Source organism: Physeter macrocephalus, unplaced genomic scaffold (assembly GCF_002837175.3).
Source record: "Physeter macrocephalus isolate SW-GA unplaced genomic scaffold, ASM283717v5 random_159, whole genome shotgun sequence".
NCBI lineage: Eukaryota > Metazoa > Chordata > Mammalia > Artiodactyla > Physeteridae > Physeter > Physeter macrocephalus.
Window position 1 is genome coordinate 50989 of NW_021145452.1, and position 26827 is coordinate 77815.

General features: G+C 52.6%; 2 protein-coding genes across 8 annotated transcripts in view; one reads left to right on the forward strand and one right to left on the reverse strand.

Moving 5' to 3' along the window:
- The first annotated feature begins 141 nt into the window (after window positions 1-141).
- Window positions 142-26823, forward strand: GGA3 (golgi associated, gamma adaptin ear containing, ARF binding protein 3). Of its 6 annotated transcripts, XM_028484366.2 has the most exons (18): window positions 142-265; window positions 6308-6392; window positions 6522-6597; window positions 7991-8089; window positions 8793-8916; window positions 9136-9239; window positions 9374-9454; window positions 9748-9885; window positions 10463-10544; window positions 10644-10760; window positions 11069-11308; window positions 11693-11775; window positions 12049-12344; window positions 12559-12782; window positions 13102-13271; window positions 13398-13508; window positions 26562-26673; window positions 26762-26823. In XM_028484366.2, coding segments are annotated over exons 1-18 (2184 nt in total). In that variant the 5' UTR covers window positions 142-225; the 3' UTR covers window positions 26764-26823. The 6 variants fall into 6 exon arrangements, with proteins under 6 accessions (XP_028340167.1, XP_028340165.1, XP_028340168.1 ...); XM_028484364.1 differs by having other exon boundaries at window positions 26562-26792; XM_028484367.1 differs by lacking the exons at window positions 26562-26673; window positions 26762-26823 and adding an exon at window positions 13749-15547.
- Window positions 15918-26827, reverse strand: part of NUP85 (nucleoporin 85) — a 28780-nt gene continuing 17870 nt past the window's right edge. For both annotated transcript variants that reach the window (XM_007099737.4, XM_028484369.2), the window contains 8 exons: window positions 20072-20155; window positions 19850-19915; window positions 19512-19663; window positions 18643-18760; window positions 18438-18538; window positions 17133-17284; window positions 16476-16577; window positions 15918-16099 (listed from right to left, as the gene is read on the reverse strand). In XM_007099737.4, coding sequence (XP_007099799.1) covers window positions 15998-16099; window positions 16476-16577; window positions 17133-17284; window positions 18438-18538; window positions 18643-18760; window positions 19512-19663; window positions 19850-19915; window positions 20072-20155 — 877 coding nt within the window. In that variant the 3' untranslated portion in view covers window positions 15918-15997. The remainder of the gene's footprint in view (window positions 16100-16475; window positions 16578-17132; window positions 17285-18437; window positions 18539-18642; window positions 18761-19511; window positions 19664-19849; window positions 19916-20071; window positions 20156-26827) is intronic.

The following is a 26827-nucleotide window of genomic DNA, read 5'->3' on the forward strand; positions in this document are numbered from 1 at the left end:
CTAACTCTGTGCATCACCCTATTATTCTGAGCCTTAAGAGTCTCTCACTCCGGGGTCTAAAGCGAAGAGTCAAAAGGAAACATTCGCTCTCCCATTATCCGTCGCAGCCTGGCGCGACCCTCGGTGGCGGCGCTCGGTAATCTCAGGCCCCTATGCAGGCCCCGCCCCGGCTTGTCTCTTTCAGGTTCTCGCGAGGTTTGAGGCCGCGGCCCTGGCGGCTGCAATATGGCGGAGGCGGAAGGGGAGAGTCTGGAGTCCTGGCTGAGTGAGTAGTCGCGGCGGATTCTGTTTGCTGTCGAGCCGCGGAGCCGTACCGCCCCACCCGCACCTCTCTGCCTCGTCCCCGGGCCCCGCGGTGGCGCCGCGAGGCACCCCGCGCCTGGCCTCGCCCGCGCCGCTAGCGTCCCGCGATCACGCCCCTTCCCCAGCAGGACGTCCCGGCCCCTGCTCCCTGTGCTACGGTGCCTCCTCCCGCTCCCGCGAGCAGCGGCGTGAGCTCGGGTCCTGTCCCGGCCCCGCGGGCTCCGGGAAAGCGACAGCCAAGTGCTTCGGCCTGGCATGCATCGGCGCTTGGGGGAGACTGTAGTGGGGCCGCGCGCGGCTGATTCCGGGCCCCCTGCGCCGCTCTGACGAAGGGAAAAGCTCCGGATTGGGGCTGAAACTCCGGGAGCAGTGGGTGTCGCTGAGCATACACATAGCTTCAGAATTGTGACCATGTATTCGAGAAGTGACCGCTTCGTGCAGGCTGAATGTTTGAAGTGAGAGTAATCCAAAGTGAGACAGAGAGAACAGAGCTCTACCTTCTTCCTGCAGTGACCAAAGCGTGGTGAAAGCTATGTTGGGGGGTGGGGGCGGCTGCTCCCCTCCCCCACCACCGCACGTCTTCACGAGTCATTCGCTGGTAACCTACTCAGAGCAAAGCTGAGGGGCACAGCATGATGGTGTAGTTATAGCGGCCTATTGCTATGACTGCTAATTCATACTGCTGTTAATGAAGTACGGGTTAACCTTAGCAGGTAGTATTTGGTTGAAGAGTTAATACGTTGATTTCACTATGGACTAGAGGAGACCCCTGGAGGCCTGTTTAAGTGAAGACAAATTGGACAGGGTGATAAGACGGGCAAGATGCCTAGATACTGCCTTGTGCAGTATCTGTTATTTACTAGAGCCTGTAGGCTCTTGGAGGTGATGCCTGTTTCCTCCAACTGCCTGACTTTTCTAAATAAGAAACCCTGTTCAGGTGGTTGAACTTAAGTTACATTTGCAAAATCTGCAGTTGCAGGCAGGTCACAAAGCCTTCTGTATATATGGACCTGTCCTCCAGGGAGCTCCGTGCTCCAAAGACATTCATTTAATTCATTTATCAAGTATCCCAGCAAAGTAGGTACTACTGTCACAATTTCACAAAAAGAGGGCACCCTCTCATCAATTCACTTGCCCAGAGCCACCCAGCTGGATATAAGCACACTGGAATTGGTTCCATTCATAGATATTAATGGGGACATTGGAGTAATTTAAATGACCTAAGCTGCGTTTAATAGGCTCGGTTTAGCATTAGTTTGGAAGAGCAGATCTGTTTCTGAGGGAGAGTGAAGATGGTGATGGGGGAGAGGGATGGCATCTGTAGAGACTAGAGCTGAGACTGGCCTTTGACCCTTTCCTGTTACTTAGAGTGACACTTGGGACAGTGGTAAGATTCCTTCCATTCTTACCCTCTGTCCACCTTCCTGGTTCTTATGACTTAATGGTGTGAACTGTACCAGTTGAACAAACCAGTGCTTGGAGTTCAGCACCATCTTAGTCTATGTCCTTGTCACTCCGTGGTTTGCTGAAATTTTTTTTTTTAAGATTTATTTATTATTTATTTTATTTTTGGCTGTGTCGGGTCTTAGTTGTGGCACGCGGGCTCTAGTTGAGGAGCGCGAGCTCAGTAGTTGGGGCACGTGGGCTTGGTTGCTCCACGGCATGTGGGATCTTAGTTCCCTGACCAGCGATCTAAACTGCGTCCCCTGCATTGTAAGGCAGATTCTTTACCACTGGGCCACCAGGGGAGTCCCAGTTTGCTGGAATTATTACAGAAGCCTCTGCTGGGCCCACTGTCTCAGGCCTCTCCCCTCCCCCATCAGTCCATTCTGCATTCTGCTCCCGGAGGGCACTTCTGTTTAGTTAAGTCATTCTACTGCTGCCTCTTTGTGGCTTCCTGATATTCTTCCTTACTTTGGTCAGTTGGATGTTCTTGTCCCACCAACACACATTGCTCTCCTTATCTGAAAGCCCTGTTCCTCTTTGCTCCACTACATGCTGTTAAATGCACCCCAGAATCTCCTTCCCCGCAAACCACCTCTTGATTTCAGCCTTCTCCAAAGTCCTGCGTTACAGCAGTTGATCAGCGTCTAGTGACTACCTGCTGTGTGAGGTGTGATGAAAATTAAGAAGTTCAAACAATCTTTGCCTTCAGTTTGATGAAAGTGATGCTGGAGTGGATACAGCATTTTTTTTTTTTTTTTTTTTGCGGTACGCGGGCCTCTCACTGTTGTGGCCTCTCCCGTTGCAGAGCACAGGCTCCGGACGCGCAGGCTCAGCGGCCATAGCTCACGGGCCCAGCCGCTCCGCGGCACGTGGGATCTTCCCGGACCGGGGCACGAACCCGTGTCCCCTGCATCAGCAGGCGGACTCTCAACCACTGCGCCACCAGGGAAGCCCGGATACAGCATTTTTAAGTAAAAAGATAAAAGCAAGAGCCATAAATGCTAGAATGCAGACAGTTTCTTTGGGAAATTGGGAATAAGTGGAATGGAAGATAGTTCTCCCATTGGGGAGATGGCACTCGAGCTAGGCCCTAAGGAATGGGAAAATTGGCTAAGAAAACACCAGACAGTGATGTGGAGGGAGCAGACCACATCTGGGGTACACAGTAACAGCTGTTTGGCTGGTTCAAGGAGGGGGCTCCTGTGGGAGTGTGGTGGGAGAGAAAGCTGGGAAGTTAGAACCAAATTCCGGGCCAGGTTGAATTCCAGCCCAAGAAGTTTACGTGTCTACAGTTAGGACGTCCCCATTCCTACTGTACCTGGTAAAATTAGTGTTTTGTGAAGGTTCATGTTGGTGTTTTTACGAAGGATGGGTTGGAGCAGAAGTTCTGGAAGCAGGTGAGAAGTAAGGAGGTCGGGGAAGAAATAAGAAGAGAAGTGAGAGTTTTAAAAAGACATTGAGGGGACTTCCCTGGCGGTCCAGTGGTTAGGACTCGGTACTCTCACTGCTGAGGGCCCGGGTTCGATCCCTGGTGGGAGAACTATTGTAAGATCCCACAAGCTGTGCGACATGACCCCCCCAAAAAAAAATCAAGAAGGAAGGGATTATGACTGACTGATGAAAATGGGTGAGGAGAGGCAAGAAGTGTTCAAACCTGGGTGCCTGGGGGTGGGGCAAAAGGAGCTTTTGAATGGTGGCACCATTTATAGAAACAGGGAAGTCAGGAAGTAGAAGTGATGAGTTTGTTTTTAGACTCGTTTCTGCACCAGAGTAGCACTTATAATTACACTCTGTCTTGTTTTTTGCTCTGGTTATTTCTCATGTGTTGCACCAGAAGAGCATGACCTCCTCAAGGGTAGGATCCGAATCGTGTACTTTTCCTCTAGTCCCTCCAGGGCCTACCACGCTGTGTACTTAGTTTTCTATGGCTGCTTAACAGAGACTTGGTGATTGACTAAGTCTCCCTCGAATCAAGACCACAGCATTGAAGGCTGACTCTTGACTCCCTTTCCATCTGTGTTCTTGCCTCTGCTTATTTCTACGTCATTTGCTACATAGAACTTGTCATCACTGGACTATCTGAGCCGTGTTGGGAAGGCGTAGCCAATGCTGCTGTTTCCATCCCTGCTTGACCAGTGGTCCCACGACAGTCAAGGCTAGAGATGGAACTAAGTTGAAAATGAGAGCAGGAAACATAGAGGCAAAGACACAGACTAGAATAAGGCTTTCAACGGAGCCTCAAAATTAGAAACCTTGAATCAGAGTAGAGCCCAGGGGGGCAGTTCTAGAAGGCAGGACCTGAGAGGAGGCTCTGGTGTCATCTCCGTGCCAGCTGAAGGAGAATGTTGAGGGGGTGACAGTTGTGAGTCTGTCTGGGAGGCAGTGGGCAGATGGCGCGATTGAGTTGCCCAGAATCATCCCCAGAGGTTCTTCCAGTTCCCGTGGGTGACTGAGGTCTGAGCTGGCTGGAGAGTCGGAGGATATACTCAGAAGTGGGACCAACCATGGCTGAAACCAGGGCTTTTTGTGCTCACGTGTAGGCAGAGAGCTCCCTGCGGGTTTGCAGTAAAAAGATCTATCAAGGGGAAAGGGAGTGGGATTCTAGAGATGTTGAACATAAGTGAAAAGTAAGTGGGAGCGTTCTTGGGAGCAGAAATGCTACAGGAGTTACGGCAGCCCTGGGCAGAGTACATTGTCTGGTGAATGCCCGTGTGTGGGGAGGGGCTGTCCACATTGTACACTGTATCTGTAAGATGCTTTTCTAGTTGCAAACAGTGGGAGTGAGTGGGCTTCTTTTTCTTATATCACGAGGCATGCGACTGTCCCCAAAATGATGATAATGACAGGTGTAGGTATGGCTCCTCAGACCATCTTTTTGTATCCTACAGCCTCTTAATGTCATGAGAACTTTAAGCATCTCAAGTGATAGGGATTAGTAACAAAGCCATGCCGATACCTGAGAAAATTTCAGACACCTGGTGGGAGAGACTCAGGGCTTTTCTGGAGGGTAACAGCTAGCAGGTCACTGTGGCAATAGATAGCCACTCTTGATAGAATTCATCTTCCTTCCCTTCAAGCATGACATTTTGAAGGGCCTGCTAATTCTCTTTTCAAAATTGAGAACTGACATCTCTTTTTTCTTCCAAATATGATCCTAAACCATCAGAATTTTCTTGCAACCAGAGCAGAAACGCTGGGCGCTGCAGGAGTTCCCCTGCTGCCAGCTGGCGCCTGCTGATTCCTGTGACTCCTGTTGGAGGGGTGGGGGTGGCTAGGAGTCCCTGTTAGGCTTTGGTCGTGGCGCTAGTGACTTTTAACGTTAGGGGAAAAGGAAGTTAAGAAAACAGTCACGAAAAATCAGAATTTAGGAACGTCTAACAACACCCTTGTCGGGAAGGGCTTTTTCCAGGCTCTCACTCTGCTTTTGGCCCTTGTGGAAGTCTGCAGGAGGAGCCTGGTACTTAAAAAAGGATACACGCCTTCAGTCCTCCTTTTGTCTTCTGAACCTGAAGCCCTAAATTTAGCAAACAGCTTGAGAGTGCTTTCTAGAAGAGGCCGACTCCAAGATCTGAATCAGAGATGGTAACACGTTTAACCACCCTCAGCTGGGGCCATCCTCTATAAGCACAGGTTCTGGGGATAACAGAGAAGAGAGGACCCACACCAGGTATTAGGAGACTTGGCATTTAGCTCCTGGAATTTAAACGCTCAGTGACACTCTGAGAACTCTTCAGCGCTTGTCTTTGTCCTTGATCATGGAAGACCATTTAAACTTAAGGGTGGGGACTTCCCTGGTGGCACAGTGATTAAGAATCCGCCTGCCAACGCAGGGGACACGGGTTCGAGCCCTGGTCCGGGAAGATCCCACATGCCGCGGAGCAGCTAAGCCCGTGCGCCACATCTACTGAGCCTGCACTTTAGAGCTTGCGTGCCACAACTACTGAAGCCCGCACACCTAGAGCCCTGCTCCGCAACAAGAGAAGCCATCTCAGTGAGAAGCCCGCGCACCGCAACGAAGAGTAGCTCCAGCTCGCCGCAACTAGAGAAAGCCCACGCACAGCAACGAAGACCCAACGCAGCCAAAAATAAATAAATAAACAAACAAATAATAATAAACTTAAGGGTGCTGGGACCTCCGTGGTGGTCCAGTGGTCAGGGGAATTAGGATCCCACATGCTGCGCGCTGCAGCCAAAAAAAAAAAAAAAAAAAACCGAAACAAACCAAACCTAAGGGTGCTGATTACTCAAGCTCAGATTCTGTTTCTGCAACCCCAGGGACAGATAGCACAGTGATTGGTGCTTAGAGGGGTTCAGTAAACGTTGTTAGCTTGCCTTAAAATGAGAGGCTTAGGATTTGTTTTCTCTTTCATTTGTGACTTTCAAAATATTGGACAGAAAGTGGTATTTGTATTTGACTTGCTTTCTGACTGAACTATTGAGTCTTTTCTACTAGAAAAGAAATTTCTTCACATCAGTGCCTAAAAAGTGTGAGGAAAACCTTCCATACTGTTCTCCTTAGTCTTTATAACAACCATACTCTTCTTTGTTCTGTCCCAAGATAAAGCCACCAATCCTTCCAACCGCCAGGAGGACTGGGAATACATAATTGGCTTTTGTGATCAGATCAACAAAGAGCTTGAAGGGTGAGTCTCAAAGCTGTTAGGGGGCAGGTAAGAGGTAGTTGACTGGAAAAGTAAAAAACTGTGGCCAAGGAGGGCTAGCCAGATGGCCTCGGGTCAGTGTCCTGAAAGTGTGGTCTGCTTGTCTCCCAGGCCACAGATCGCCGTCCGACTGCTGGCCCATAAGATCCAGTCTCCGCAGGAATGGGAGGCAGTCCAGGCCCTGACGGTAGGTTCTTCGTACTGACGGTGGATCTTCATGAGCCAGGCCTTTCCCCATGAGCCCGCTGGGATCTCTCGGGAGGTCAGGGCTCACACCCTAAGCCAGCTGAACATCCTCGATACAAACTAGACACACCTGGGCCTTGCTCAGTCAGCTGTTCCACGAATGTGCGTGCCCCTGTGCCAGGCACTGAGCTTCACGGATGGCTGAAGCTTGGGCACAAGGTCTAGTGGGAGAAGCAGAGTGGCCGAGGGAGGGAACCAGGGGCAGGGGCCCTGGGCTGTGGGTGAGGCTCCGAGAAGCCTTCTTGAAGAGAGGCTGACAGAGCTGTCTTGCCAGGTAAGAGTTGGCCAAGTGTAATTCATCCTGTAGCTAAAAATAATGCTGGTTACTAGTGAAGGCATCACACCAACAGGCAGATCCTAGCGTTTATTCAGACGAAGGGGGTTCAGGACGTGGAGCCGTGTGCGGCACTCGGGCGCCTCCCAGGCTCTCCCCTAAGCCAGGGGGCCCAGGTTCTCTCCTGACTTCGTTCAGCTCCTGGAAAACCGGGAGAGGGGAACACGGTCATGGAAAAGGCACTTAGCCCACGCACATGGCTCTGCTGTGTCCTCCGGGGAGCGATGGCCTTAGAACAGTGGTTCTCGACTGGGGGCAGTTTTGTCCCCCAGGGTACATTGGGCAATGTGTGGAGACACTTCTGGTTGTCACAGGTCAGGAGGTGCTACTGGCATCTAGTGGGTAGAGGCCGGGGGTGCCGCCGAGCACCCTGTAATGCACAGGACAGGCTTCTACAACAAGTGGCCGGCCCCAAATGCCAGCAGTGGTGCAGCTGAAAAACCCCACTTTACAAAGACAGAAGCCAGGGAAGGGGGCAGCACTGGGGTGGTCTGCTCCTTGGAGGAAACTTAAGGCAGGTCCCGTGGGCCCCGGAAGGAAAATAGATGGGGGCCGGGGGAGGGAAAGTAGTGTGCCATCTAAAATGAAGAAAACAGAATTTAACAGAATTCTCTCCCACCTCCCCAAAACGTTGATCAGCTTATGGAAAGAACCCTGGACCCTGGGAGAAGCGTGTGCTCTCTGGGTCTCTGTCTCCTCACCTGTAAAACACAAGGGCAGAATCTGCAGGCAGGCACCTTCCAAGACTGACACTCGATCTGTCTTGGTATCTGGGTCTCAGGGTTTTTTACTTTAGTCCCTGTTGAGCTTCCCCAGGAGAGGTTTACAATTGAGGCACTCTCGTCAGTAATCCTGTTGCCCCGCTGGCCCCTGGGGCAGTGCACGCCTCTTTTCCTGGTTAGTCCCTTCCTTGGGTGAGTAGTCATTCAGCGCTCCCTCTGTGTGGGGTCTGGCCGAGTGCCAGGTCCCGGCCTGAGCGCCTTGCCTTTGTGTGGTCCAGGTGCTGGAGGCCTGCATGAAGAACTGTGGGAGGAGATTTCATAACGAAGTGGGAAAGTTCCGGTTTTTGAATGAGTTGATCAAAGTCGTCTCTCCAAAGGTCAGTCAGTGGCAGTTTCCTCGTTTCTAGGAACTTCTTTTGTGCCCCGCCCCATCTTACTGGCTTTCACTGCACAGAGCAGCATCTCCATGGATCTGAGATTCCCTGGGTCCTGTCCTCAGAGAGCTAGGCTCTGACAGTAGCAGGATGTCCAGACAGGGCTCCCAGCCTAAACGTGACAGGTGATGTGGCAGCAGCTGTGCGCATGTCAGGGGAGGGCCTGTGTAGCGTTGGACCCTGGGCTTCTAGTGACAGCAGTCACTTTTCCTCGCCTGTCTCACGTGGACACGAGTAGCTGGCCTCCCTCATCACCCGGCTTCCATCGCACACTAGTGTTGCCTAAGCTCTGGGCACCCACTTACGGCAGAGGGAACAGTTCTTCATAGCAGAGAGGTTCTCATTAACTCCTTTGAGAGAAAGTGCAGTTCTGTTTCTGGCAGACTGTGTGTGGAAACGCAGCGAGGAGCCCCCAGCCCCCGGCCTGGCCGCAGTCTGTACGCCGGCTGGATACGGCCGTGTGCAGGCCTCTCCTGCCCTCCCCCTCCCGGTGCCGTCTCGCCCACACCTCACACCTGCGGGTTTGGAGGAAGCTTGGGGACTGCAGCCAGCTAGCACCCAGTTCATTGCTGTGAACAGAGCCTTCCCTCCGGCTCTGCCTCCAGACTGCACTTACCGAGTTTTCCCATTTCCTTTTGCCTCTTAGTACCTGGGGGACAGGGTGTCTGAGAAAGTGAAGACCAAGGTTATTGAGCTGCTTTATAGCTGGACGTTGGCCCTGCCGGAAGAATCAAAGATCAAGGATGCCTACCACATGCTGAAGAGACAGGGTATGCGCCTGCCTTCCCGCAGCCTCAGAGCAGCCCTGAAGGCTGGCCAAGGCCAGGAACAATGAGGGGTGTCTGCCTAAGACAGCGGGAGGGGCTGGGCTGTGAGGGAATGAGGGGGCTGCGGCCCGCAGGCCTGGTCCCAGGGAGCGCCCCCTTTCTGCATGAGGAAGGGCGACGGCGGGGCCCAGCCTGCGCGAACACTGCCCCGTCCCATTGCAGGCATCGTGCGGTCTGACCCGCTGATCCCTATGGACAGGACACTGATCCCCTCTCCGCCACCTCGTCCCAAAAACCCTGTTTTTGACGATGAGGAGAAGTCCAAGGTAAAGTGCACTCCAGCCTGCAGTGTCCTCAGATGAGGTGCGGCCTTGCTCAGTGCTGTGGGGAGCTCCGGTCCTGTGTTCTCCCCAGGTGGGGAGTTGCCTGTCCCTTCACCTCGGATACCCTCCTCTTCCAGCTTTTAGCCAAGTTGTTGAAAAGCAGAAACCCAGACGACCTGCAGGAGGCCAACAAGCTCATCAAGTCCATGGTGAAGGAAGTGAGTGGGTCCCGAGCCCTGGGGTGGAGGATCCCGTGGCCACAGAGCAGAGGTCCCTTCCCCTGGTGCCGCGCCTGTTGTTTGCCCCGTCCCCAGCCCTCACCTGGAAGGAGGGCATGGGAGCTTCTGGGGGAGGATGGGGTGAGAAGAGTCATGCATTGAAACGAGCTTCCGTGGGACTGGCCTCTGCGCTCGTGTTCTCTGGGAAGGTGTGATCCTTGCCTGTCGGGATTCTGGGGGGCAGTGGGGGTGGGTCCAGTTGAGCTCCTTCTCCTCGGTCCTCTTTGATGCAGGACGAGGCGCGGATTCAGAAGGTGACCAAGCGTCTGCACACTTTAGAGGAGGTTAATAACAACGTAAAGCTGCTCAGTGAGATGCTGCTTCATTACAGCAAAGAGGATTCTTCAGAGGCAGATAAAGAGCTCATGAAGGTAGGCCGCGCTCTGGGAGGTCCAGGCTCCGGGAAAGGGAGGCAGCCTTCGCCGAGTCCCAGCCCTAAGGCGCCGCTACACATCTGGTGTTCGCTCACCTCGTAACCGGCACAGCGGCCAGGTAGAGGGGAGTGGCGCCCCCACTTTGCACACGAGCCGTGGCTGACTTGCGCAGGGTGCGCGCGCTCCGCGTACCCCTACATCTACGTGGCTCTGCAGACCCGCTTCGGGGCCCGCCCCTGCTCCGCCTCGCTTTCCGCCTCGGGGACATCCGGGCAGAGAGGCCGGCCCTGGGCCCCTGCTGCTCACCCCGGTCCTCGGTCACACAGATACTCTGAACTCTGAGGCATGTGCCAGCCTGGGAGGCAGGAAGGGACATATGGCGACTTCTCCGCCCGAGCAGGCGTCTCGGGTGACACAGAGTGGCGGAGGCTGGTGGCAAGGTGTGCGCTCCGAGCCCAGCTCTGCCGGCAACTGACCGTGGTACCAGGGGAGCCCGCGACTGGGCGTGGACGCTGAGGTAGATGATCCCCAAGAACGCTGCCAGCTCCAGTTCTTCTGCCTGGGTCTCTTCTAGGAGCTGTTTGATCGGTGTGAGAGCAAGAGGCGGACGTTATTCAAACTAGCCAGCGAGACAGAGGACAATGACAGCAGTTTAGGTGAGTGAAGAGCGGTTGACAAAGATGAGCTGGGAATTGGGATGTGTGTGTGGTGGGGTGCCGTCATGGCCAGGAGTGAGAGGTCTCTCTCCGTTCTAGGGGACATCCTGCAGGCCAGTGACAACCTCTCCCGGGTCATCAACTCTTATAAAACAGTCGTTGAAGGGCAGGTCATCAATGGTGAGGTGGTCACCTCAGCCATTCCTGACTCTGAAGGTAAAGTGTTGTGGTTCCCCACTCCCGACCCCTCTGGACCAGCCCCGGTCCCCACCACCAGGCCGCGGTGCAGGTTGACCAGTGTGTCATCCCACGGGCCCCGGGGGCGTTCTGAGCCACTCTAAGCGGTCACCGTGGGAGGTCTGCACAGGGTCTCCCCTGCCTGCCTGCTCCGCTGGCTTCTCAGCCTTCCCCTGGCACGGGTGCTCTGGGGTTAGGCCAGAGGCTGTGTCAGGGTTCCCCCTCCCTCTGTGCAGCCACTAGAGTGGCCCCTAATTATTCCTGCCCCCTTCCGTTCGTCCATCCAGGCAACCACCGCTCCAGTAACCAAGGCACTCTCATTGACCTTGCCGAGTTGGACGCGCCGAGCAGCTTGTCTCCAGTGCTGGCCCCCGCGCCCCGCCCCTCGGGCATCCCTATCCTCCCTCCGCCCCCCCAGGCCTTGGGACCTGGGCGCAGCCACTCGTCCAGCCAGGCTGAGGCCCCCCCGGGACCCAGCAGCACAAGCCACACCCTCAGCCTGCTGGACGAGGAGCTGCTCTGCTTGGGTGCGTCCGGGGGCTGGAAAGGGCTTCCGGTGGGGCCGGTAGGGAAGCTAGGCACGTGGGAGCGGGAGGAGGTCTGAGGGGCCCATGTGCTTAGCGAGGGTGGGGAAGGAGGCTTCGGCTGTAGGCGGAGAGCCAAGTGCAGTGTCCCTCGGGGAACAGAGCGGACCCAGTGCCCTGCTCTGCACCCCTCTCCCCGGGTGGTGCCCCCTCAACGTAAGGACTGAAGAGGATCCGCTCCCCTCTGGAGGCTGCCTGGGGGACACCTCTCCACCCTGTCGCCCACGGACGTCCCGCTGGTCACGTGACCCTGCCTCGGGTGAGGTGGGGCTGGGGCTGCCCAAGCCCAGAGCCTCTTCCCACCGCAGCCGTCTTCTGTGTTCTCAGGTCTCACCGACCCAGCCCCCTGTGCTCCTCCCAGAGAGTCAGCCGGAAACAGCCAGTGGCCCCTGTTCCAGGTAGGGGCACAGGTGACAGGACTGCAGGGCTCAACAGCCTTCACTTCCTACTGTCCTCCCCCTCCCCAACTAGTCCTCAGCTGCAGCTGTCTGCTGTCTTGACCCCTTAGGGCACCACGCCGGGTACGGCACTTTCCCTGCCCTGTCCTTGGAGGACAGGCGGCTCGTCCAGAAGGGCTGCAGTAGGGCCCCCAGTAAAGGGGTGGGGGGTGGAGAGCCCCGATCCCCCGCCGCTTGCAGGGCCCTTCGCGTCCTCCGCTCACTCACGCTTTCCATTCCCCACAGGACGAACGGTCGAACCTGGACTTTTTCAGCCCCAAACCCGGAACTGATGCCTGTAGCCTCTCAGATGGGCCTCTCCTGCAGCCCTCAGCAGCCCCTGCAGGCAACTCCCAGGCCCCCCTGGTCCCAGCCAGCGTTCCGGCTCCCCCGGCCGGCTCCTTCTCGTTTTCCACCGGCCCGGCCCCAGCTTCGGCCCCCAAGGCTGAGCCCGCGGCCCCCGGGCACCATGGTTCAGCTTTGGGCGACAGCACCCTGCACCAGCTGGATGCCCTCGATCAGCTTCTAGAAGAGGCCAAAGCGTAATGAGTGGGAGAGAGGGGCTGGTGGGGAGGGCAGGCCCGGGCGTGGCAGAGCCGGAGGCAGCTCCAGAGGGGTCATGCGTGTTCCCTCTTAGTCTGGAATCTGGAAGCTACGGAGGGGAAGAACGGGCTCTAGCCTGGAGGCCTTAGCGAGGGGCAGCCCAGCAGCTCTGCCTGGTCTCTGACGTGCCCTGTCCTCCTTCCTGCCTCCCAGGACCTCAGGCCTGGTGAAACCCGTCTCCTCCGGCTTCTTTGCTGGCGCTGCCACCTCTCCTCTGCTCCCCGCCAGCACCTCAGCTAGACCTCTCCTCCCCTTCTCCACGGGGCCCGGCAGCCCTCTCTTCCAGCCACCTGCTTTCCAGTCCCAGGGCAGCCCCGTGCAGGGGCCCGAGCTCTCCCTGACCAGTGTCCATGTCCCCCTGGAGTCTATCAAGCCTAGTAGGTGTTGGAGGCTTGGGGTTGAGAGGGGAGGTGGGGCTCACAACTTGCAGCGTTGTGGGGGACATGAGAGGGGTGGGAGGGTACAGGCTCTCCAGGCCGGGGTCCCTTAGAGCTGCACGTGGCCCACCTAACCGCTGTCTCAGCCTGTGCTTGTTCCCACCGTGCACTCTCGGGAGGTCCTGCAGAAGTTCTTCCCCAGACTCCTGGGAGCCTCTGTCACAGGGTCGCCACGCCCTCCCGCTTGGCTGCGGTGCTCTGCTGGCTGTCTTCAGCCTTCCTCTGCTTCCACACTCACTCACGTGCCCCCTTCTTACAGGCAGCGCCCTTCCTGTGACAGCCTACGATAAAAACGGCTTCCGCATCCTCTTCCATTTTGCCAAGGAGTGCCCTCCAGGACGGCCCGACGTGCTGGTGGTGGTAGTGTCCATGCTGAATACGGCTCCCTTGCCTATCAAGAGCATCGTGCTGCAGGCTGCAGTGCCCAAGGTACCCCCGGCTTCCTGGAGCCTCTAGAGGCAGAATTCACCTGTATCTTGCACCCACCGCGTCCAATCCCAGTTCCGTCTCAGGGGCACCTGCAGACTGTTCAAAGGAGCTTCTCTTTCTCTTTAGTCAATGAAAGTGAAGTTGCAGCCACCCTCTGGGACAGAACTCTCTCCGTTTAGCCCCATCCAGCCACCTGCAGCCATCACCCAGGTCATGCTGCTGGCCAATCCACTGAAGGTGAGCTAGAACTGGGGATCCCAGCCTAAAGCCCTGGCTGCCCCAGGTTAGGGCTCGGGAATGTCACCTCCCAACCTGGAGTGTCGTGATCCCACAGCCATTAACCTGCGTCCCTTCTCTACCCTGGTTCAGTGGCTGAGTGAGGAAGAGGTGGTAGGAGCAGGGCCTGTCCCTCAGCACAGAGAGGGCCCCAAGGGTATCACAGAAGAGAGCGTCTCACACGCTGCTCCTCTGCCGCAGGAGAAGGCGAGGCTTCGGTACAGGCTGACCTTCGCCTTGGGGGAGCAGCTGAGCACGGAGGTGGGGGAGGTGGACCAGTTCCCCCCTGTGGAGCAGTGGGGGAGCCTGTGACCCCAGAGGACACTGTCATCTGCACTTTGGAGCCCAGGCAGGCTGCCCTGAGACGGGAGGCTCTCCAGGTCCAGTCCTTCTTCACGTCCTGACTGCAGTGCTTAAGAGCTTTGATGTGGAACAGGGGGCCTGGGCATTGATTGCTGCCAGGAGCCGAGCTGCTGCTGCGATGATCTCTCCTCCTCTGGCCCCCTAAAAGGACCTGTTTTTATCTACCTGTGTGACTTGAAGTGGCCACGTGCGTCAGGGGTGGGGAGTGGCCCCAGACTCTGCACCCCTGCCCTGGGAACATGGACCCAGGGCTGGAGTAGGTTTTTCCCCCTTGTGCTGGCATCCTCTGATGCCACAGAGGCGGAGGTCTCCAAAGACAGACTCAGGGCCCTCCCTCAAGGACCACGTCCTCACACCCCCAGAGGTCTCAGCTCCCCACCGCTGCTCCGTGCTTCCCCTTGGCAGGCTCCTGCTCCCGTCTCCAGGGAGGTGGGCAAAGCCCAATGGTCCTGAACGGCCCTGGGCCCAGGGTAAGGAGTTGGTATGCTGCCAGATCTCCAACCCTGCCCTCCATGGGCAGCGTCATCCTGGAGTGGCCACTGGATGATGAGTTGTGTGCTTGTCCCTGGTGGTGGCGGGCTGTGTCCTATGGACGTCGCAGTAGGATGAGGAACTCAACTCAAGCTCTTAGAAGAACTTGGCCTCATGGCAGCCTAAACTGCAGATAGGAAGGAAAGAAGACGGAAGAGAACCAGTGTTTCTCCTCCGGAAGCAGGTCCTCGGCACTTTCTGGGAAAAGCGTGCCTCCTGCTACGGGAGCAGGCCATCCTACTCACTCACTACCTCTTGCTCCGCATGAAATAAAACTGCTGTCCTGCCCTTCACGCCTCTGAAGGGGAGGTCGACTCCCAGCGCCCTGTGTCCTCCTGCTTCGGCCTCCCCTGCCTCCCACCAGACACCAGATGGCCTGTGGTGTGGCACGTGATTGGGAACAGGAGGCCTCAGGGTCAGGCACGTTGCACTAGTTTTATGTCCATACCTGCTGCCCAGAAACCCTGTCCCCAGCCACCCAGGGGCACTGTCAGCAAGATGTTGGGTCTGGAGGTGGTGAGATTAGGGGCCTTGCTTGAATCGAGTCACCAGACCCTATTGCTTCAACAGTGCTCAGCCCAAGCTGCTCCACCCACTAGATGCGACTGGGCCAGGGACTCTAGGCCTCACAGGGCAACAGGAGAGCGAGACCCACCAGCTGGGGAAAGAGCATACAGCTCACCTGAGCTCAGATGGATGATAGGCTCAGAGCCATCGCTGGGGAAAGGTGGCACAAACCACGTTCCCTGACCCCTCCCCTGCTCCCTGCCAGGCTTCCTTACTCTATCAATATAGAGGTCATCTCCCCTTCCCTCCCACTGTTGGCAAGCAGGTTTCACTGCTTCACTAGGACAGTCAAAAGTGAATCAGTTTCACTACTTAAGGAATAAACCCAAGAGCTTTCCAGAGACGGGCTGCTGCAGCCCTGGGAAGGTCTGTGGGCCTACTATATGGAAATGTACCTTGATGATAAGCTTTAGACTTTAAAATTATTTATGAGTGTTACTCGTTACTATTGAGGTCACTGCTTTGTGACAAAAACTGTACTGGATATATCAACTGCTGCCCTTGTTTTGCTGCATGTTAAATAAACCATTTTCGCCCCATTTGGAATCCTTCTAACACAGACCCAATGTGGGGGAAGGTGCCACTTACGAATTCCAAATGTAGATAGGTGGATATGCTGGCATCACCTGAGGTTGTTCCTGAAAGGTAAGGTTCCTAGACCGTTTTCTTTTTTAAAGAAGATAACTGGAAAGTTAACAGATGATTGTGAGGTGAAGCCAAATTTCAGAAGCACAAGTAAACCACTGAATGCTCTTGTTCAAACTTCTACTTACAAGCAGGAGGGCGCCGCACTCACCGTAACTTCTGGGGGTGGCTTTTTCTCTAAGAAGACAGCTACCTCAGGTTTACAGTGGTGGTAGATAAAAACTCCCTAGATGTAAGAACTGTTAAGTTCTATAAGAACTTGCCTTATATTTGCAAAAGAAAACATTTATTCTTTTAAAAATGTATACACATTGCCTTACAAAGATAACATGTTGGAGCCGGCCTCAGGAACCTTCCAGTGAGCCTTCTTTTATAATTGACCGAGCAAGATTTCGTGCAAGAGCAAGTCTCAGCATTTCCACCTTGGTGGTCTCTACGTCATCATCCTAAAAGCAAAGAGCCTGCATGAGGCACAGCAGGATACCTTCTTTATAGTTCCCAAGACTCTCTAATCCAAAGGTAGATAAAAGGCATATAACATTCAGTAGTACCTTCCAGCAAGTTCTTAATATTGAGATGGAGCTGCATGCAAAGGACCCCTCTGACTGACGACAGGAAAGAAAAAACTGAGACGAGAACACTAGAATCACCCCATTTTCTCCTAAAATAAGTTGGTGTGTCACAGTTACAGGTTAAGAGGTACCTTAAGAGGCATGTGAGTTTGTAAGGGGCCAACATCTCAGGCTGGGGGTACACCTGAGCTACAAGGAGCCTTTTCTCATCTCCACTGTGGTACCAACAAACTGGAAAAGCTCAGCTGACCTGGAGTTGCTGGGCATCAGGCTCTCCACGCACTGGTCTTCCTGAGGTCAAGTCCTCCAGACATCTCATCAGCTCGTATGTTTGCTCTGCTGAAAAGATCACCTAGGAGAGAGACGCTGCTTTGCTTAGCTGCTCGCCAGCCAAAGCCTGCAGTGGTTTGGGCATGGGCTCAAGCTGAGACAGCCTTTTTTTTTTTTTTTTTGCGGTACGCGGGCCTCTCACTGTCGTGGCCTCTCCCGTTGCGGAGCACAGGCTCCGGACCCGCAGGCTCAGCGGCCGTGGCCCACCACGGGCCCAGCCGCTCCGCGGCAGGTGGGATCCTCCCGGACCGGGGCACGAACCCGCGTCCCCCGCATCGGCAGGCGGACCCTCAACCACTGCGCCACCAGGGAAGCCCAGAGACAGCCTTTCTTGTGTCTCACTTGGAGAAGTGTGCTTTCTGTATGCAACCCTGGGAGGGTAGAGCAGCCCCCCATTCTCACTCCCAGCTCTTGTCAGGGTCCTGGGCTGAGCACCGTCAGTAGACAGATGCCACATTTCAAATTAAGTAGTTTTTCTTGTGTAGATATGGATTTCCAGAGTGGGCGCTATAGGGGAATTACACACGCATGCACGCACACGCGCACAGAAGAAAATCACTGTGGACTCGACCTGTACCTGTTTCTGTTCCAAAAGGGGCAACGCATCTGTTAGTAGTGTCATCCAGAAGGACCGGGGGGCAATCTGGGACGTCATCAATGACAGGAGAAGAGAAGCAGCATCAACAAAACGCTTCTCCCCATATAACCGGTGGAACTCACGGTACTTTCCTGTTGAGAACAGAGCACACTAAGTCACCTCTGACCCTAAACAAAAGAGACCCCAGACCAGCCTTTCCACAGAGCAAGGAAATTCTTCCAGAGTGGCCTCCAAGACCAAAAGCACGGGCCAACAAGACCAAAAGGATTCAAAATACACACGTAAAAGGGGTTCCAGAGAGCCAAACCTGGGAGAATATAAGCATCAATATAAACAAGAGTCATGAATTATAACAGATTGAATAAAATAACCCATAAGGCCATTACTGATGTAAATGAAAGAACAAATGGGGACGAAGAGGAAGCTGCCATACAGTGGAATGCCAACTATGAAACACAAGGACTGGCAGTCAGAAAGTCACCAGTAGTTACTGAAACTAGTGGGTCAAAGTTTGATGAGAAACAAGACATTTAAATAATCCCAAAGTACCCCTCCACAAATTGCTAAAGGGAAAATCTTTAAGCAAGTGACCAAGGTGAACACCAGTAAGGGGACAACACTGAGGAGGACACACCACCTCAGCGGAACTCCTGCCCAAATATATCATCTGAGGCTGCTCACGGGTAAACCCCAAGTGAGAACATCCTACAGAGAGCTGAACTGACTCTTCAAAAACGTCAAGATCAAGGAAGCACCACGAAAGGCAGAGGCACTCATGAGACATGAAAACTAAATTCATGAACCTAGACAAAATAAAGGACATTCCTGGGACAACTGATGGAATCAGAATGTGGATCAGATGAGAGCATTATATCAACGTTGAACCTCCTGATCTTCGTAACTCTGGTGATAAGAGAGTGTTCTTATTCTTGACAAATACTGGCTCAGGTATTTATGGAGAAAGTCTCCATATAAATCTCCAACTTATTTTCTGACTATTCCCCAAAAACCTGATTGAGAGAATAAAACAAATGAGGCAAAGTATAAATAACTGGTGAATCTGGATAAAGTGTGTGTGGGAGTTCCTTATTCTTTACACTGCTTTCACAACTTCTAAGCTTGAAGTGACCAGAAAATAAAACGTTACCAAAAAATATCCTTTGCAGAGACTGGTACACAGGGTTCTATGTGTTTGAGACTGGAGAAGCCTAGAACAGTCCCTCCAATCTCCGAAACCGTCCACCTGTGCTGAAGGTCCAGGGGGCAGAGCCCAGAGAGACTCACCCAGGAACGTCAGTCGGTCACTGAGCACCATGGCCGGCCCCAGGTTGTCAATGAGATCCAAATCAGAAAAGCAGCCTCGCTCACAGTAATCCCTGAGGAACCTACAAGGCCCGGCCCAGAGATCAGAGCAGCAGTCCCAGGCCCACCTCCTCAGCCTCCCAACTGCCCAGGCAGCACCCAGGAAGCCCACACAGATTGAGCCCACCTGTCTGAGACCAGCGTGGCAAAGGCGGCATCTTTGGCTCGAATGCTCCAAGAGAGGGCGGAGCCCAGGCGATTGTTGCGGACAGCTTTCATGGCCAAGATCTTACAAATGCTGCGAACTTTGCAGGGAAAACAGTAAAGACGAAACTTTCACCCTACAGATCACTCCATTCCTGAACCCTGCTGGGATAGGAGCAGCTTCCCATTCCCACCCCCTGAGCTTTACACGGCTTCTCTGTGGGCCGCAAATACAGTTTGGCCCGCAGAACTAGGAACTTTGAGGTTTATAAATTGTCTCCTGGCAGGACTGGCTTTGTGAGTGGGTTTCATTTCAGGGGTGGTAAACATTTTTGTTTTGCTCCCCACAGACTAGTGCCTCCGTTATCTGTCCACACGCTGAAAATCCTACCATCCTTTGGGTCTTGAATGCTATATGCTTTCAGAGACGGTCATAAACATGCAATACCTCTGGGAAGAACAACGACTTAGGTTTTTATCATTCGACAGTGAGGGAGGGGAGAAGGGGCCCCCATCAGCATCGTTCCCTCCCTGTGCTCTCCCCGAGCCACCTCCGGTCCTGCTTCCCCACCCAGCCAGCCTTAGCCAGCAACAGCAACCCACCTGGGACGAGTCACCTCGCCCCTGCCCCAGCCTGACCTCTGGCGAAGGCGTGAGAGAGTGGGTCAGGACCTTCATAACCAGGCAACAGGCTCGACTGCTTCTAGGTGCCAACGGCTCCCTGGCTCTTTGTCCCTCCCAGTGATTTCCCTGTGTTCTGGTTTACGTCCTGGCACCCAGCGCCCAGACGCTCTCCAGGCTGGCTCACGCAGCATGAGCACAGAGGGTGTGCTGGGAGGCCGGGCAGCTCACCTTGCTCAGTCATCTGCCGCTGCTCGCAAACCCGCAGCACCTTGAGGGCCTTCTGCTCTGTGCTCAGAGGGATCCGCTCCACGTGCAGCTCCAGGGAGACCCGGCCCAGCTCGGGGCAGGAGTCAAAGTAATCCACCCCCAGCTGCCACAGGCTGCACAGGTCCGAGGAGGACACACGTGAGGGCCTGGGGCTTGGGGATTAGCACCCGAGGCGGCTCCTCCCCCGGACCTCGTAGCCTTCAGGAAACCAGACGGGAGAGAACACAGTCCAAGCTCCACTGGCAGCAGCTGCCTGAAGAGCACCCCACTGCCACCCCACACCCTTGGGGCCGTCCTACCTGTGATGAGCAAAGAGTCCCGAGGCATATTCCAGCAAGAGGAACTCTCTCATGTTGGATCCAAAGCTGGAATAAAACATAACACGGGACCAAGACTCTGGGCCTGCTCTATTCAGGGACCCCTTCGGCAGCCCAACCTCCCTTCTAGGCACTCGGTTCAACCCACCCTCAAGAGCCTGGATGGTGGCAAGAAGAGGGTTGGCATGGCCATGGCATACTTACTAGAGGTTGTGCGACTGGAGGAGTTTGCAGTGATCCAGCAGGTCTGTCAGATGGGCCACAAACCACCAGTTGCTCAGGGCGATGCTATAGGTTCAGACACAAGGCAAGTCTCAAAGTCAGGATGAGAGGGCATGGCCCACATGAGTGGAGCACAAGCAGGAACCCCACAGGTCTTCTGCTTAAAAAGGATGGCAGGGACAGAGGCAAGCCGGAATCTGTTTGCGAGCACAGCGTGAGAGGTTTCTGCCCACTGGGTGGGGACTAGTAACAGACATTGAGTAGGACATTCAACCCCCGAAGCAGCAGCCAATGATACATTTCAATGGAGAATGTCACACAGAAAATGAAATAAAATCCAGGAACCCAATTAGATATAGAAATTGCGGACACAGAATAACATACAAGGACTGAAAGGGACTTCCCTGGCGGTCCAGTGGTTAAGACTCTGCACTTCCAAAGCAGGGAGCACGGGTTCAATCCCTGGTCGGGGAACTAAGATCCCGCATGCCATGCCATGTGGCCAGTGGTGGGGCAAAGAATAAAAAAATAGAAAAGGACTGAAAGATTGGTGGGTTTTGATTCTTAATGAAACATGGAATTCAAAAGAACATCTTCTTTTGCACTGGAATTTGCTGTTAATTTTTCTCACTGCTTCATAGTTATGATTAGTATACCTTATGAACACAACTATATATAGGATGTCACTTTAAAAACCATCTTGTGTTATCCATTAATACTTTGTCAGCTATTACTACTTTGTATAAAGAAATTATTTTTGTTCGGTTACATGATTTGTAATTGGATTTTATTGGATATGTAATCTGACACATAAGGAAAGCCGGAAGTCCTTCCCCAAACCACATTTTAATCGAAACCTAGAATCATCTGTAGCCCTTGTTAGAAATGACATTTCCTAGGGCTCTCTAAAGGTCTGATTAAATTTTTTACATCACCAACTTTTGTAAACTCTCTAGCATCATTTTGTATAGAGTATACTATGCACTCACTGTCCGTGTGCATACACCATTTTGAGTTATATTTTTCATTTGTTACTTGGTGTAGGCCTTCCTGTATCTGTATATAATGCTTGATTATTTTTTAAATCTTGGGAGAGGCAAAAGAAACTTTAATGGTTCCTTTCTGTAAGGCAAGATCAACCCCAAGTAAAGTGGAGGGAGCAGACTACGGCAACTACACTGTCCCAGGTGTAATCGTTCACTAAGGTAAACAATTCTGCTTTCAGGATATAAAAAGAATGGGGATTGGTTTACACTGAATTACTGGATGTTTAAAACTTTTGCCTTGATCTTAGGGATACAGATACTATGATACTTCATCTGCTCCAGAATTCCATCATTATGGAATGTCATTTGGCTTCCCTAAATTCCTTTCATATATTATATTCCAGCTTTACTAACAGCTATGCATATGTATCTGACATTCAAAAAACTAAGCCGATTTTCAAAACGCTTGCATTTCTACTACCACCTTCGAACACTAAGCTCTATAAGTTCACCACATGCTATACAAAGCATCACGCTCCAATGCGTTTTTGTTGTTGCTGCTGGCTGTGCCTCTCCGCTCGAGGGATCTCAGTTCCCCGATGAGGGAGTGAACCCAGTAAAAGCCCCAGAACCCTAACCACTAGGCCGACAGGGAACCCCCTTTGCTCAAATTCTTATAGGGTGCTTCCTTGGTCCAGGATTGCCTTTAACGATGACTTTCATAATTTTGTAATTCTGCTGCGTTCCTTCTTGATTTTGTCCTTTTTAGACAAGAGTCCCAATAAACACGGTATCTCTTTATGACAGCCCCCTAAACAAACCCTGACTCATTGGATGTTTTTTCTCTTAACTGTTCTAATTTCATCATAGGTCCTTAGTGTATCAAGTTTTTTTTTTTACTTGGTTGCGCCAGGTCTTAGTTGCGGCATGCATGTAGGATCCAGTTCCCTGACCAGGAATCGAACCTGGGCCCCCAGCATTGGCAGCGTGGAGTCTTAACCACTGCACCACCAGGGAAGTCCGAATAATTTAAAAGTTTAAAATACTGTTATTTCATTAACTAGAGAGCGATTTAACAAAGTGTGACAACTGGAACTCAGAGCTGCCCTTTCAGTCAGTCACTTACCTCTCTGTATCCCTTTCATCTATAAAATGGAAGTAATTTTACCTCTTGCCTACCTGGACTGTTTTAAGAAAAAAGTGGTAAAATAGATATAAACTGCTTTAAAAAGATTATTTTTGAACAGTACTCTATATAAATAAAAAAACAGTAAACCTGAGCTTGAAGTTCACACATAACTTGTCCTCTACTTAAACTGCTTAACGACAGCTACACAGCTGTGTCCATAGGAAAGCACTGCAAATTGGTCCAGATCCAGTCCTACTACGCAGTGACTGACCACTTCATTTCTTTTAACTTCCGCTTCATTGTCAAAGTGAAGGAATTATAAGGGTCAGTACAGTGCTTTGAGATTCTGAAGCTATCTTCAGAGTTATGAAAAATTCAAATATAATAGATGAAATCAGAAATGACCAGTCCTAAGAATAAAATATCATATAAGGTGAGGAAGTGTAAACTGAGAAGATGTAAAAACAAGCTGCCTCCTCACATAGAAAATCACGCACCTCCCCCAGCCCTCCTAGAATAAGTTCTACATAGAAAATTAGTCATGAGGGTTGTCTGAGCAGAGGGCTGAAGGATGGGAAGGAACCTGCCAGAGGAAGACAAGGGAAAGGAGCACTCCTGAAATAGAGGAAACAGCCAGTGTGAAGGCTCAGCGATGGAAAGTAAGCTTGTCTTGTTCCCACTTCAGAATGAAGCCCGTGTGACTCAAACTTCAAGGCAGGTGGAGGCCAGCTCACTTAGGGCCTTGTAATGAGAAACCACTGGGACAGTAAACAGGAGAATGACATGGTTTAAGTTTTAAAAGATTACTTAGGCTCTTCTGTGATAACGGACAATACAGACAGGTGATAGTGGGAAGCCAGTAAGGGGCCACCTGTTAACAGTTCAGGGAAGGGCTTCCCCGGTGGCGCCAGTGGTTAGGAATCCACCCGCCAAGGCAGGGTACATGGGTTCAATCCCTGGCCCGGGAAGATCCCACATGCCGCGGAACAACTAGGCCCGTGCGCCGCAACGAGTGAGCCTGCGCTCTAGAGCCCGTGTGCCACAACTACTGAAGCCCGTGCTCCGCAACGAGAGAAGCCACTGCACCACAACCAAGAGTAGCCCCTGCTCACCACATCTAGAGGAAGCCCGCGCACAGCAACGAAGACCCAACATGGCCAAAAATAAATAAATTAATTAAAAAAAAAAAAAACAGTTCAGGGTAACAGTGATGGGGCTGGGCCATGGCAGTGGCTGGGGAGGGAGTGAGAAGTAGCTGGTTGTGAGATATGTTGTTGTTGTTCTAAATAAATTTACTTATTTATTTGTTTTTGGCTGCACTGGGTGTTCGTTGCTGCGCGCGGGCTTTCTCTAGTTGTGGCGAGCATGGGTTACTCTTCGTTGCGGTGCCAGCTTCTCGTTGCGGTGGCTTCTCTTGTTGCAGAGCGCGGATTCTAGGTGCGCGGGCTTCAGTCGTTGTGGCACGTGGGCTCAGTAGTTGTGGCTCGCGGGCTCTAGAGCGCAGGCCCAGCAGTTGTGGCGCATGGGCTTAGTTGCTCCGCGGCACGTGGGATCTTCCCAGACCAGGGCTTGAACCCGTATCCCCTGCATTGGCAGGTGGATTCTTAACCACTGTGCCACCAGGGGAGCCCCAAGATATGTTTTCAAGTTGAGCTAATAGGACTTACCCATAGACTGGTTAGTGCTTAAGAACTCAGTAAACAGTATGGACTCTGGTGAACGGCTTTGGGTCCAAATACCCACAGAGCCCCTTGTTAGCTGGCAGGGTGACTTTATTAGGCCTCACATTCCTTGTTTGTAAGATAGGCATGAAATAATCGCACCTAAGGTTTGTTGCATGATAAAATGAAATACTCCGTAAAAGCTAATAAATGTGAACTACTATTATCACCATCCCTGTAATTATTACCACTTTGTACACGGGTGACTGTACTGGCCTTAGCGTTGGTCTCCCAGCCACCAGCCTTGCTGTCCTCATACTCTTCAGACTGCTCTTTCTCAAATACAAATTTCATGGCACTGTTCTGCTGAAAATCCTCAGTGGCTCCCCATTTTCATAAAGTCAAAACTATGGGGAATAGTGTATTTGGTCCTTGATAATCTGATTTCTTTCCTACCTCTGTCACCAATCCAAGCCACCTCTCATTTAGTCTTTTGGTTCTATAGAGATGTTTGCAGTTCCTTAAGCAGGTAACAGACCATATTTCTTCCCTGCCTGTGCCTTCTCCCATGCTTTACCTCTGCCTAAAATGACCTTTTCTAGTGTTCTTCACTAAACTTTTCAGGAATCAACCTAAGTGTGGCCTCCTTAAGGAGCTTTTCCTGACTTCCAATCTGATACAGGGTCCTCTTTTAAGGGATCCCACAACATCTAGTCTAGACTGTGAACTCCATACAAGAGAAACTGCTGTAATCTCAAAGCCTGGCACCGCGTGAGGCGCATAACAGATGTCTGATAAGTGCGGAACGAGTTGCACTTAAAAAGGAAGGGGGTGGAGCAGGCTGGTGCGGGGGAAGCAGTACCTCAGCCTCCCCAAACAGCTGCCGTCGCCTAGACTCCTAGCTGATGGTTACAGCAATACAGCCAGCAAGGGGGCTGTGGAAGACCCCAGAGCTAAGGCAGCCACGACACACGCCAGTCTGCGCAGCCCCCGGGTGTCTTCCCAGAGGGCACACCAGCCTCAGGGCTGCAGGGCAGTGACCGCTGAGGCCAAGAACTAATGAAAAGGCTTGACTGACCGAGACTGGAAGAAGTGCTAAATGAAAACAGACACCAGGGTCTTGTGCAAGTCTGAACAACACAGGTTTTGGATGTTCACACACATATAAAATGGAGAATTCTGAATACAGGCTCTAAATGAAACAAGTGAACAAGCTCACTGTTCAAAGATGTTCAGGGAAGACTTAAATTAGCTGCTCTGGGGTGGCCTCTGCTGGAAAAGGGAGAGCTCTGGAGCCGGGAAGACCCGCGAAGGCCTGTGGGGAAGGCCCTGCCCTGGGTTAACAACTGTAAGCCTCCAATGGACTGTCTGCCCTGCACTGGGGCTGCTGTCACCCCCTTATGCCAACCCCATGTCCTGCTCTTCTGGTGGCTCTGCAGCAACCACTGCCTCTGACCAGCCAAGATCTGGTGGCTGTGGACCTTCGTCTGTGAATAGAGTGTACGGGTCTGTACACACTGCCCTACCCTGAAGCCAAGGTAATGGGCTGGGCCAAAGGTCTGACAAGAAGATTCTAGATTAGGCAAACATTAAACTGGACCTCTTCTTCGTTTCTGAAGGAAGACCTATTTCCTTTTAGTTCGATACTTCTGGAGGACTTTAAGAGCACCAGGAAGATGCCACCTTGCCCAGCTCCCTGTGGAGTGTGTACCAGTTCCTGTTTTCCTTTTGCTGGACAGCAAGAACTAGCAGCTGCAAACCAGAGGGGAAGAAACGAACCCTTGGAGGACTCCCAACTTCTCCTCTCAGCTGTGGGGATAATAGGCAAACACGTGGCCCTTCAGCAGGGGCTGATGAACCGTGGCCTCCAGGGGCCTCTATGCTCTGCTTCAGGATCCCTCTCTGCCCCTTAGGGCCTGGCATAGTTGACATGGGGGTAATCAGGTGCCCCTATAGAAAGCTCCCTTCTAGAGCCTTGAGAAAGGATTCCCCTCATTCCGCTTTCACAGGGTAGTCATGAACCCAGCTGACATCACACCCAAAGCAGTAAGGCTTTCCTATACCACCAGCCCACTGGCCCAACCCCAGACAGACACACCCCTCTTCCCTGGGAACCGAGCTTGGGCCTGACTGGTACAACACGTGAGAAAGCAGGTGTTCACGAGACCCCAAATCCAATCCTTCCCCATCCAGGAGGGCATTATGTCTAAAACTGTACTACTCTCTCTGAAGGTACTTCAGCCCTTCTTCCAATTCGTGGATGAGGTCCCGGGACTTGCTTTTCAGTGCCTCTTTCAGAATAGGGTAGGAAGTAGCTTCCTGATCAGAAAAACCCAAACTCCTAGATTCACAGCTAACAGAAAGACCTCAGATCCTTTCCTGCTTGCCGGAGCAAGAGACACCCAGACTGAGGGGCTGCAAGCCTTACCCTTCCTCAACTGGCATGAGAGTGATGCTGTTTTCTGTGGCGTTCATAAAAGCCACTCCTCTTCGTTGGCATGTCCTTATCTTTTCCTTCTACTGCCACTGAAAAGAACAAAGTACTTTCCCTTTTTATTGTCCTTCCTCCTTGCTCTGTTCAAATCTGTTTTGATCTTAAAAATCCAGATGTGGCTTATGAAGGAAGCCCTGGAAGAAATAACCCACTGCTGTTTAGACAACATATTCAGGAATGCCTATTACTTCGAATTATATAGGCCAAGTCCCTGACAAAGCCAAATAACGATGCGCGAGCGCCTCTGGAAGTTATTCTCACTAATCCTCCACGCAGATGCCACGCTGGCCGCCAGCCACCATCAGCTGAATTCTGTAAGTCATCTTCCAGCTCCACTAAAGTCCCTATTTTACAGGTTTGTGCAAAGAATACTGACACAAAACCTTTCCTTTCTCCAAATAGAACACCATTTTCTTGAAGCCCTGGCTTGCTTTCAGCCGAACAGGAAGAGTAAGGTAGGGGGTAAGA

What these genes read in the sequence shown, in the direction of transcription:
- GGA3 (XM_028484364.1), top strand. Translation starts at nt 226, where the DNA reads ATGGCGGAGGCGGAAGGGGAGAGTCTGGAGTCCTGGCTGA. An exon ending in CCACATGCTGAAGAGACAGG is followed by an intron (nt 8,917 to 9,135) that starts GTATGCGCCTGC and finishes GTCCCATTGCAG; the next exon opens with GCATCGTGCGGTCTGACCCG. An exon ending in GGACAATGACAGCAGTTTAG is followed by an intron (nt 10,545 to 10,643) that starts GTGAGTGAAGAG and finishes TCTCCGTTCTAG; the next exon opens with GGGACATCCTGCAGGCCAGT.